This window comes from Schistocerca americana, chromosome 8, assembly GCF_021461395.2.
Source record: "Schistocerca americana isolate TAMUIC-IGC-003095 chromosome 8, iqSchAmer2.1, whole genome shotgun sequence".
Classification (NCBI taxonomy): domain Eukaryota; kingdom Metazoa; phylum Arthropoda; class Insecta; order Orthoptera; family Acrididae; genus Schistocerca; species Schistocerca americana.
The window spans coordinates 136,952,329-136,965,108 of record NC_060126.1 but is presented as its reverse complement, the minus strand read 5'-3'; the positions used below and the strand labels follow the sequence as shown (position 1 = coordinate 136,965,108).

At 39.5% G+C, this 12,780-nt stretch overlaps 1 protein-coding gene and 1 non-coding gene across 2 annotated transcripts in view; one reads left to right on the top strand and one right to left on the bottom strand.

Annotated features, from left to right (window-relative positions):
* The first annotated feature begins 575 nt into the window (after positions 1-575).
* The window catches only part of LOC124545627 (pollen-specific leucine-rich repeat extensin-like protein 4), a 31,897-nt gene continuing 19,692 nt past the window's right edge, over positions 576-12,780 (top strand). Inside the window, exon 1 of the mRNA XM_047124574.1 lies at positions 576-609. Coding sequence (XP_046980530.1) covers positions 576-609 — 34 coding nt within the window. The remainder of the gene's footprint in view (positions 610-12,780) is intronic.
* Trnas-uga lies at positions 12,152-12,226 on the bottom strand. Its single transcript has one exon. It is a non-coding gene; the product is annotated as a tRNA-Ser (tRNA).

Below are 12,780 nucleotides of genomic sequence, written 5' to 3'. Positions count from 1 at the left end.
GGATGAAATTTAGTATATGTAAGTGTGAGATTATCATCACAACAGGAAAGAAGGAGATAGGAAGAACTGGAATAGCAGTTGGTGGGGAACATTTGAGGAGAGTGGAGAGTTTCAAGTACCTAGGAAGCCTGATACAGGAAGATGGAAAAAACAACAGAGAAATAAATCAGCGGGGGAGAAAAGCAGAAGCATTTTGGAAGTGTCATAAGCCTGATATGGAACAAGGATGTACCCCAAATCAGTAAAAAGGTTATATACCAGTCATACATCTTGACATATGCATCAGAAACCTAGGTTATGAAAGGAAGAGAGAAAAGCAAAGTACAAGCTAGTGAGATGAAATTCTTGAGAAACAGTATTGGAGTGACAAAGATAGACAGGTTAAGAAATGATAGGATCAGAGAATTAATGAAGGTGGAACCATTTCAGGAGATAGAGAAATCAAGGCTAAGATGGTATGTACATGTTAAGAGAATGGAGGAGAAGAGGATACCGAGGAGGATACACGAGATGAAACTGGAAGGAAAGAGATCAAGAGGAAGACCGAGAGACAGATGTATCAAAAGAGTAGAGCAATGCATCCAGAAGAAAGGATAAGACTGGACCAAGGTGAGAACGGAAAGATGGTGGCGAGACAGAGGATGATGGAGAGGCATATTTTCCTTACAGATCTGGTCAGAGACTTAAACTGCCCAAGATGATGATGATGACTCCCTACTCCCAGGTCTTGGCCCCATCCCTACAAATTATCATATGGGTGCCATTCTTAAGAAGGGCAGCATGAGTGGTCATAGGTTATGAGTGTGCCGTGGAGATGCTGGGATACCTGAAAAGCCCAATTACCAAGTAGGGGAATGTGGGATCAGATTAGGTAGCTAATACTCCAAGGATCTTTGGAGCTAAACTGCTTAAGAGAGATTGTCATATTTGTAAAACTAATTCTTGTTTAATTGGGTACAACATATTATTCCTGAAAAGTCATAACTTCAGTCTTTTTTAATGAGTCAAATTACCCAATCTTGTCCCATTACTGGGATAAAAGCCAGCACATGTACTAACTTTATGAGAATATAGAAAAACATGATTTTCAGTGGAAAAACAGCTGAAATATTTATTGAAATATAATTTAGTTAAGTGTTATTTACAAAACTTGCCCATAAAGTAGCAACCCTCACCTGCTCCACCTAAGCTTTCATGGACCAAGCAAACACAATTTCTCTGTCGAACCCATCCTTCTCCTTCTTCTGAGTTTGAAAATAAGTCAACACAATACAAGCAATTGATGGCTAATTTGTTTTTATTATTTTTATCCATAAAACCATTGTTGAAGGACTGAGAATTTTTTAATGACAGTCCTTTTTCGTATTGATTCTTCACATACAACTCTTTTTGTTTGGTTTGTTTTGATGATGTCTGTTTCTGCTTTTTGAGTATGCAAAAAAAAAAAGTGTTTCTTCTCCTTGATGCCATTTGCAAATGTATTTTTCTTTTACTTTAATTGGCATTTCAGTTCAGTTTTATTTGGTGAGGATGTTAAAATGACATAATTTCCCCTTTGTTTACAATTTGTTTCTGTTTCCTTGTTCACAGCTCATGCTGGTGGGTTATATTCTTGAGTGTTATAGCAAATACTGATGACATAGCCAAGATGTCAAACCCAAAAGCTTATGGTTCCAAACTTTTAGAGCAGTATGGCTCATCTGTAAATGATTTGATATTCTTGATTTGTTAGATGGAGCTTAGATAGAGCTTCAGGTGTACTCTATTTGTGGTGCAGGATTTTCTGTTGCAGCTGCGTCCTTTTCTGGAATGGGATTTGCCTACATAGGTGGGCTCTCTTTTAAAGCAGGGTTTTCTTTTAGAAATAGTCTTTCTTCTGTAATGGTAGTTACCTCTGGAGGACCATGTCTATCTGCCATCATTGAAGGGGCAAGCAAGTGGTCTGGAAAAATATTTCTGTTGAATGGATAAACTCTACATTTATTGAAACTTTTTACTGAAGTTTGCATTCAGCCCTTCTAGGATGTGGTCAAGCCATTGATGTAAAAGGTGATCAAAGGAGCCATGAAGGCTACATCCAGTGGCTGTATTCAGTGGGAACAATGTTGTGACAGGTGCAACAGAGTAACATTGTTTTCATGGGCCAAACTGATCAGAACAAGCCTCTTTGTATGTAAGGTTTGTCCATCCAAATTCAAGAGAACTGGTTTCATTCGCAGGTGATGTAGAAAACTCAATAAATTTTTGAAAACATTACACAAAAATTTCAGTTTGCATCCATTCAGAAGGATGAGTTTGTAGCAAAATATTGTATGGTGAGGCAAGATTAGGGAGTACCCAGTCGTACCCCAAGTGCAGGGGTTATGGAAAGAAAACAAAAGTACACTGTTGCTGACCAAATCCGTGTTGTCTGACATTGTGTAAATACCTACTAATCATCTAATATTCCTGGCTAAATAGTTTTTATAACTGTAATGAGCAAGAAGTAATCACAGTTTAGAAACAAAAGGACATTAATCAGCTGATGCCATAAAACAAATTTACCTTCATAGATGCAGTGAACTGAACAGCAACAACAAGCAAAGGTCACTGTTTCTTCTGGACTAATGGAGTGTAATTCTGTATCTCTCCACCAGAGGGCATAAATAATGACATCAAAAAAACAGTACCTAGTTTCAACCCACTACTGAGTGTTATGCTGCTTTCCCCTATCAAGAATCAGCATTAAATGAGGAATCTAGGAATGTGCTATAACTCCCTACATTTCGCTCTCTTAGGGATTGTTAAAAAGTTTTGGACTAGTTGCATTTTGCAGTGCCCCCAGAATTTGACAAAAGTCTGGAGTCACATGTGTTCCAGCCGCTTTGAACACACGTTATTTTGTAGTGGGTTGTTGCATAAACAGATACACACTGCCGCAGAATGTTATTTGTGCAGGCTAACTGAGAAAGAAGAGCAAAACCGGGCCAACAAGTGACACACTTGGTTGCAGCAAAGAGAAAAGAAAAACTTCTGGCCCAGAATTCCGTGGACGAATTTCATGCACAAAAAACATTCGTGATTGTTGTGTGTTGTGGAGAGACAACGGAAGAAAAAAATGATTATTATTAATAGTGACTTGCTCTTGAGCAGACAGAAATGTATATTAGTATTGTATCCTTGAGAAAAAATGTTATTTAATTTGGTTGAATTCAGTCATGTGTGAATGCTCTAAGAAAGTGTGGGCTTACTGTTTAATGTGGCAGTGAAATGGTGTACTGAATTTTGAATATAGAATATGTTAACAGCAACTGAATTTTGAGAGAGTCTTTATTTGGATTAGATAATAGGATTTTGGAATAGTAGATGAATTTTCACCTTCTTCAAAATATAGAATCTTCAGAGAAGAGTTTGATGCAATGAGCCTGTATCCGGCATTCAAGTAAGTTTACATGATAGTCCAAGGAGTGAGGCTCTAAGTTTTAGAGAAGATACAACGGGGTACCACAATTTCAGTGCATGACCATGGTTCACTGCTTTAAAAAAAAAATCATGTGAAGGTCTAAAGTGCGTGATAGGAATGTCTCAACATTCTCCTGACTTCAACATCTCACTCATCATGGGGGAATGGTGATTCTGTTCCTCAGATGGATGCTGACGGCACCGAAACAAGTCCGTATTTGCAATGCAAATGATGTTAGATGTAGGAGGTATAAATATAAAAAAAACTTGCATGCTCTGCTTATTTTCATTCTATTATTTAATATGAGAGAATATTCCGGGGCAACTCATGTAATGGAGCAAAAGTTATTAGACTGTTATAAGACTCATTTGTGGTGTAAATTCAAAAACATCACGTAGAAAGCTGTTCAAAGAACTGTCTATTCTAACCACTGCTTCTAAGTATATTTATTCCTTAATCAAATTTGTTTCAAATATGTTGTTGTTGTTGTGGTCCTCAGTCCTGAGACTGGTTTGATGCAGCTCTCCATGCTAATCTATCCTGTGCAAGCTCCTTCATCTCCTAGTACCTACTGCAACCTACATCCTTCTGAATCTGCTAAGTGTATTCATCTCTTGGTCTCCCTCTACGATTTTTACCCACCACGCTGCCCTCCAATGCTAAATTTGTGATCCCTTGATGCCTCAGGACATGTCCTACCAACCGATCCCTTATTCTAGTCAAGTTGTGCCACAAACTTCTCTTCTCCCCAATCCTATTCAATACCTCCTCATTAGTTACATGATCTACCCACCTAATCTTCAACATTCTTCTGTAGCACCACATTTCGAAAGCTTCTATTCTCTTCTTGTCCAAACTATTTATTGTCCATGTTTCACTTCCATACATTGTTACACTCCATACAAATACTTTCAGAAACGACTTCCTGACACTTAAATCTATACTCGATGTTAACAAATTTCTCGTATTCAGAAATGCTTTCCTTGCTATTGCCAGTCTACATTTTATATCCTCTCTACTTCGACCATCATCAGTTATTTTGCTCCCCAAATAGCAAAACTCCTTTACTACTTTAAGTGTAATTCACTCAGCATCACCCGACTTAATTCGACTACATTCCATTATCCTTGTTTTGCTTTTGTTGATGTTCATCTTATATCTTCCTTTCAAGACACTGTCCATTCCATTCAACTGCTCTTCCAAGTCCTTTGCTGTCTCTGACAGAATTACAATGTCATCGGTGAACCTTAAAGTTTTTATTTGTTCTCCCTGGATTTTAATACCTACTCTAAATTTTTCTTTTGTTTCCTTTATTGCTTGCTCAATATACAGATTGAACAACATTGGGGAGAGGCTACAACCCTGTCTCACTCCCTTCCCAACCACTGCTTCCCTTTCATGCTCCTCGACTCTTATAACTGCCATCTGGTTTCTGTACAAATTGTAAATAGCCTTTCGCTCCCTGTATTTTACCCCTGCCACCTTTAGAATTTGAAAGAGAATATTCCAGTCAACATTGTCAAAAGCTTTCTCTAAGTCTACAAATGCTAGAAACTTAGGTTTGCCGTTTCTTAATCTATTTTCTAAGATAAGTCGTAAGGTCAGTGTTGCCTCACGTGTTCCAACATTTCTACGGAATCCAAACTGATAGTCCCCGAGGTCGGCTTCTACCAGTTTTTCCATTTGTCTGTAAATAATTCGTGTTGGTATTTTGCAGCTGTGACTTATGAAACTGATAGTTCGGTAATTTTCACATCTGTCAACACCTGCTTTCTTTGGGATTGAAATTATTATATTCTTCTTGAAGTCTGAGGGTATTTTGCCTGTCTTGTACATCTTGCTCACCAGATGGTAGAGCTTTGTCAGGACTGGCTCTCCCAAGGCCATCAGTACTTCTAATGGAATGTCGTCTACTCCCGGGGATTTGTTTCGACTTAGGTCTTTCAGTGCTCTGTCAAACTCTTCACGCAGTATCGTATCTCCCAATTCATCTTCATCTACATCCTCTTCCATTTCCATAATATTGTCTTTAAGTACATTGCCCTTGTATAGACCCTCTATATACTCCTTCCACCTTTCTGCTTTCCCCTCTTTGCTTAGAACTGCGTTTCCATCTGAGCTCTTGATATTCATGCAAGTGGCTCTCTTTCCTCCAAAGGTCTCTCTAATTTTCCTGTAGGCTTTATCTATCTTACCCCCAGTGAGATAAGCCTCCACATCCTTACATTTGTCCTCTAGCCATTCCTGCTTAGCCATTTTGCACTTCCTGTTGATCTCGTTTTTGAGACGTTTGTATTCCTTTTTGCCTGCTTCATTTACTGCATTTTTATATTTTCTCCTTTCACCAATTAAATGCAATTACCCAAGGATTTCTACTAGCCCTTGTCTTTTTACCCACTTGATCCTCTGCTGCCTTCACTACTTCATCCCTCAGAGCTACCCATTCTTCTTCTACTGTATTTCTTTCCCCCATTCCTGTCAATTGTTCCCTTATGCTCTCACTGAAACTCTGTACCACCTCTGGTTCTTTCAGTTTATCCAGGTCCCATCTCCTTAAATTCCCACCTTTTTGCAGTTTCTTCAGTTTTAATCTACAGTTCATAACCAATAGATTGTGGCCAGAGTCCACATCTGCCCCTGGAAATGTCTTACGATTTAAAACCTGGTTCCTAAATCTCTGTCTTACCATTATATAATCTATCTGAAACCTGTCAGTAGCTTCAGGCTTCTTCCATGTATACAACCTTGTTTAACGATTCTTGAACCAAGTGTTAGCTATGATTAAGTTATGCTCTGTGCAAAATTCTACCCGGCAGCTTCCTATTTCATTTCTTCCCCCAGTCCATATTCACCTACTACGTTTCCTTCTCTTCCTTATCAAATTCCAGTCACCCATGACTATTAAATTTTCGTCTCCCTTCACTATCTGAATAATTTCTTTTATCTCATCATACATTTCTTCAATTTCTTCGTCATCTGCAGAGCTAGTTGGCATATAAACTTGTACTACTGTAGTGGGCGTGGGCTTCGTGTCTATCTTGGCCACAATAATGCGTTCACTATGCTGTTTGTAGTAGCTTACCCACACACTTATTTTTTTATTCATTATTAACCTACTCCTGCATTACCCCCATTTGATTGTGTGTTTATAACCCTGTATTCACCTGACCAAAAGTATTGTTCCTCTTGTCACTGAACTTCGCTAATTCCCACTATATCTAACTTTAACCTATCTATTTCCATTTTTAAATTTTCTAACCCACCTGCCCAATTAAGGGATCTGACATTCCACTCTCCGATCCATAGAATGCCTGTTTTCTTTCTCCTGATAACGATGTCCTCTTGAGTAGTCCCTGTCCAGAGATCTGAACGGGGGACTATTTTACTTCTGGAATATTTTCCCCAAGAGGACGCCATCATCATTTAACCATACAGTAAAGCTGCATGCCCTGGGGAAAAATAACGCCTGTGGTTTCCCCTTGCTTTCAGCTATTCGCAGTACCAGCACAGCAAGGCCATTTTGATTAGTGTTACAAGCCCAGATCAGTCAATCATCCAGACTGTTGCCCCTGCAACTACTGAAAAGGTTGCTGCCCCTCTCCAGGAACCACACGCTTGTCTGGCCTCTCAACAGATACCCCACCGTTGTGGTTGCACCTACGGTACGGCTATCTGTATCGCTGAGGCATGCAAGCCTCCCAATTTAATATCCCTATCAATTGAAATTGTTACACCTTTTTGCGCAGTGCATAATTTTAAGTTTCTGAACATTTAAAAAAAGCTGCCAATCTTTTCAACACTTTGAAATCTTATCATTATCTGACTCAATATTTGTTCAAATTTCTTCAGATAATAGTTTGTTGTAGATAACTGTATCATCTACGAACAGTCTAAGATTACTGTTGATACTGTTTGCAAGTCAGTATACAAAAAGAGCAGTAAGGATTCCAACAAGATTCACTGTTGCATGCGTAAGTTACTTACTGCTTTTGTCAATAAGTCTCTATCAAGGGTAAGATGCTCTTTCCTCCATACCAAAATATCCTCACTCCAGTCACAAATGATAAGGCAATTGCACTTTTGTTACAAATCATTGGTGTTATAAAAAGTCAAGAAATACTGTATCCACCTTTAAATGTGCCACTATAGGTATGAGAAGGAAGAAAGATTGGGTTTAATGTACTGTCAACATCAAGGTCATTAGAGACAGCGTACAAACTTGGATTGTGACAAGACTGGGGAAGGAAATCGACTGTGTCTTTTCAAAGGAATCAAGGCCTGGAACAATTAGAGGAAATCACAGAAAACCTAAAACCAGGTGGTCATACATTGGTTTGATCCATCGCCCTCCTCCATGCAAGTCCAGTATGCTAACCATCTCACTCAGTTCTTGCTATGAGAACAATTCAATACTCAACTTAAAATCTACAGTTCAGTGTGTTAGGGTGGGTGCAGTTCAGCAAGATAATAGCTTTCCCAGGTAAACATGCCTTTGATCCAGTGTTTGCAATATTAGGACATTTTTGCAGCATACTAATTACTAAATAATTTAGTTGACACACCTCAGTTGGACTTAAAACTATTTATTACAGCACTGAAACTTTGACAAAGACATGTACACAATTGACATCACAAAAACTGATCCAGCACTGGCGCACCATGGCTTCTACCGTGGATAAAATATAACTGACATTAGTGAGAACTGAATGCTCACATAGTTGATTGTTTTCATTTCCATGAATTACAATTAAAGTTTAATAGATCTGAATGGTTTATTAACAAATGTGTATTGATAAATATTTTTATAATGGAAGGAAACATTCCACGTGGGAAAAATTATATATAAAAACAAAGATGAGGTGACTTACCGAACAAAAGCGCTGGCAGGTCGATAGACACACAAACAAACACAAACATACACACAAAATTCAAGCTTTCGCAACAAACTGTTGCCTCATCAGGAAAGAGGGAAGGAGAGGGGAAGACGAAAGGAAGTGGGTTTTAAGGGAGAGGGTAAGGAGTCATTCCAATCCCGGGAACGGAAAGACTTACCTTAGGGGAAAAAAAGGACAGGTATACACTCGCACACACGCACATATCCATCCACACATACAGACACAAGCAGACATATTTAAAGACAAAGAGTTTGGGCAGAGATGTCAGTCGAGGCAGAAGTGTAGAGGCAAAGAAGTTGTTGAAAGACAGGTGAGGTATGAGTGGCGGCAACTTGAAATTAGCGGAGATTGAGGCCTGGCGGATGACGAGAAGAGAGGATATACTGAAGGGCAAGTTCCCATCTCCGGAGTTCGGATAGGTTGGTGTTGGTGGGAAGTATCCAGATAACCCGGACGGTGTAACACTGTGCCAAGATGTGCTGGCTGTGCACCAAGGCATGTTTAGCCACAGGGTGATCCTCATTACCAACAAACACTGTCTGCCTGTGTCCATTCATGCGAATGGACAGTTTGTTGCTGGTCATTCCCACATAGAATGCATCACAGTGTAGGCAGGTCAGTTGGTAAATCACGTGGGTGCTTTCACACGTGGCTCTGCCTCTGATCGTGTACACCTTCCGGGTTACAGGACTGGAGTAGGTGGTCGTGGGAGGGTGCATGGGACAGGTTTTGCATCGGGGGCGGTTACAAGGATAGGAGCCAGAGGGTAGGGAAGGTGGTTTGGGGATTTCATAGGGATGAACTAACAGGTTACGAAGGATAAATATTTTTGTATAGAGTAATAGTTTCCCTGATTTATGCAGATTATCTCTCACAAATGCACAGCTCTAGTTGAGTAAACAGTGCATTGCATTAAAATGTTTATTAATTTTAAATTATATGGATTCTGATATTCCTAGTACATTTTCAGTAATATTACATTCAAGTCTTCAAAATTAATTACAGCTTTTCTGCCTGAAACTTCAGGAAGTCATAAGGCTTGTAGCAGTTTACACTCTAATTCTGATAATAATCTTCATCTAATAGTACATAATGAATTTACAATGAAAATCAGCTGACTATACTGCAGAATGTTTGTTTTTGAAGAGGTGACATTCATTTATAAATCACTGTAATGTACATATACAATAACGATATGGGGTGCCAAAATTTATGGTCGACATGGTATAAAGGTAACCTGAACATGTTCTGTACACCTACATTACATTGATCCATTTGCCACCAGTGTATCACACTGTAGACTTATGCACGAGACTCTGCCAGGCCATGTGTGGAGCAAAAACGGGACATCTGTTAGAAACAGCAAATTTAATGTGTTTTGGATATGTGACAAAACAGTGACAACAAATAACCTAATTCTACATCTTCATCTACACATATAGTCTGCCAGCATGTTAGAGGGTAACATGTACCACTACCAATCATTTCCTTTCCTGTTCCACTCGCAAACAGAGAGAGGGAAGAACGACTGTCTGCGTGCCTCTGTACGAACCTTAATCTCTCTAATCTTATCTTGATGGTCCTTATGTGAAGTGTACATTAGCAGCAGTAGAATCATTCTACAGCCAGCCGCAAATGCCCATTCTCTAAATTTTCTCAACAGTGTTCCATGAAATAACATCACTCTCCCTCCAATGATGCCAACTTGAGTTTTCAAGTATCTGTGTAATGCTTTCATGTTGTTCGCATGCACTGGTTACAGATCTAGCAGCCCACCTCTGAAGTGCTTCAGTGTCTTCCTTTATTCTGACCTGGTACAGGTCCCAAACAATTGAACAGTAATCAGCAGTAGGGTAGACTAGTGTCCTATATGCAATCTCCTCAAAATTCTTACAAGAAACTGAAGTTGACCATTTGCCTTCCCTACTACAAACCTCAAGTGCTCATTCAATTTCATATTGCTTTACAACATTGCACCTAGATATTTAATCAATGTGACTGTATCAAGTAGCACACTATCAATGCTGTACTTGAAGATTATGGGATTGTTTTTATCACTCATTTGCATTAACTTACATTTTTTTCTACATTTAGGGCTAGTTGCCATTCATCACACCAACTAGAAATTTTGTCTAAGTCATCCATATCCTCCTACAGTCACTCAATGATGATGCCTTCACATACACTTCTACATCATCAGCAAAGAGCCACAGACTGCTGCTTACTCTGTCCACTGGATCAGTTATATACACAGAAAATAACAGCAGTCATATGACACTTCCCTGGGGCACTCCTGATGATACCCTTGTCTCTGAACACTCATGGTCGAGGGCATTGTACTGGGTTCTGTTACGTAAGAAATCTTCCCAGTTACTCAAGTACCTGGGAACATATTGTTTGTACCTCTGTGAACAGTTGGCAGTGTAGCACCATGTCAAACACTTTATGGAAATCTAAGAATACAGAATCTACCTGTTGCCCTTCAGTCATGGTTCACAGGATCTCATGTGAGAAAAGTGCAGACTGAGTTGACATAAGTGATGCTTTCTAAAGCTGTGATGATTTGTGGACGGAAGCTTTTCCCTCTCAAGGAAATTTGTTCTATTCAAACTCAGAGTATGTTATTCTGCAGCAAACCAGTGTTAAACATACTGGTGTGTAATTTTGAGGGTCTGTGATTTTGTGCTTTTTGTATACAGGAGTCACCTGTGCTTTTTCCATTCATTTAAGAATTTGCACTGGACGAAAGGTTCATAATAAACCCAAGCTAAGTAAGGGGCCAGTGCTGTAGAGTACTCTTTGTAAAACTGAACTGGAATTCCATCAGGACCAGGTGACTTACTTGCCTTCAACTCTTTCATTTGGTTCTCTATATCAGGGATGCTTATTCCTATGTCCTCTATATGGAAGTCTGTGTGATGATCAAGTGATGATATGTTTGTACAATTCTCCTGCATGAACAATTTTTTAAATGTGAAATTTTAAACATTGGCATGACCTTTTGCTATCTTCTACTGCCACAGCAGACTGGCCAACAAGTGGCTGGATAGAAGCTTTAGCAATTTTACATAGGACTAGAATTTTCTTGCATTCTTGGCAAGATCTGTTGCTAAGGTATGATGGTGGTGGTTGTAAGCTTTGTGCATCCATCTTTTTGCATACACAAGAATTGATATTAACTTTTACCTGTCATTACTTGCACATTCTCTTTTGAACCAAGAGTGCAACAGTGTTGGCTTCCTCAGCATTTTTTGAATTTTGTTGTTAACTCATAGTGGGTCTTTTCCATCATTAATCAACACACTGAGCATGTCAACATGTACTTCTGCAGAGTATGTCTTACAGTCTCCTTAAACTTTACCCATAATTCCTCTATGTCCATCATACTGGAATTAAATGACATCAATTCATTGTCTAAGTGGGATGTTAACAACTGTCTGTCTGCTCTTTTCAGCAGATACACTCTGCCAGCATTATTGGTTGGTTTATTAACTTCTATAGCCAAAGTCACTGTGATGGTCACTAATCCATGTCCCCGTAATCACACGGTCAATTATACCAGGCCTGTTTGTAGCTACAAGGCCGAAAATATCTCTGTTTTGTGTGAGCTTTCAAGCTGCCTGCTCATGACAATTTCCTAAAAATGTGTTCAAAAGGTATACATATTAAGAATGGTGATAAGCATTACATATTACTGTGTTGATTTTTTTTAAAAAAAATCTTTTCATTCTGTATTACATAAAACAAATTCAGTAATTATGGAGTGATGTGTAATTACTCTACAAACTGAAACTTCCTGACAGATTAAAACTGTGTGCCGGACCGAGACTCGAACTCGGGACCTTTGCCTTTCACGGGCAAGTGCTCTACCAACTGAGCTACCCAAGCACGACTCACACCCCGTCATCACAGATTTACTTCTGCCAGTACCTTGTCTCCTACCTGCTGGAGAGCTTCTGTTAAGTTTGGAAGGTAGGAGACGAGGCACTGGCAGAAGTAAAGCTGTGACGACGGGACGTGAGTCGTGCTTGGTTAGCTCAGCTGGTACAGCACTTGCCCGCGAAAGGCAAAGGTCCTGAGTTCGAGTCTGTCCGGCACACAGTTTTAATCTGCCAGGAAGTTTCATGTCAGCGCACACTCTGCTGCAGAGTGAAAATCTCATTCTGGACTCTACAAACTAATTGACACAAGTATGATAACTCCAGTCAGTACTTACTTACTTTTCGTGCCTGGAACTAGACTTCAGACTTCCAAAAATCAGCAGCCAATATGGCCTTGTCATTTGCCTCCCATAAGTCATTCATTGTGCAGGGCTGATCTAAATACGGACATATAAGCAGGTGTTGAGGATGCTGGACAGAGCCACACAGACAGAGAGTGTTCTCATTCTCTTTTAGGAAACCCCATTACTGCAGGTTTGTCTTGCACTTTGGCGCTTATACC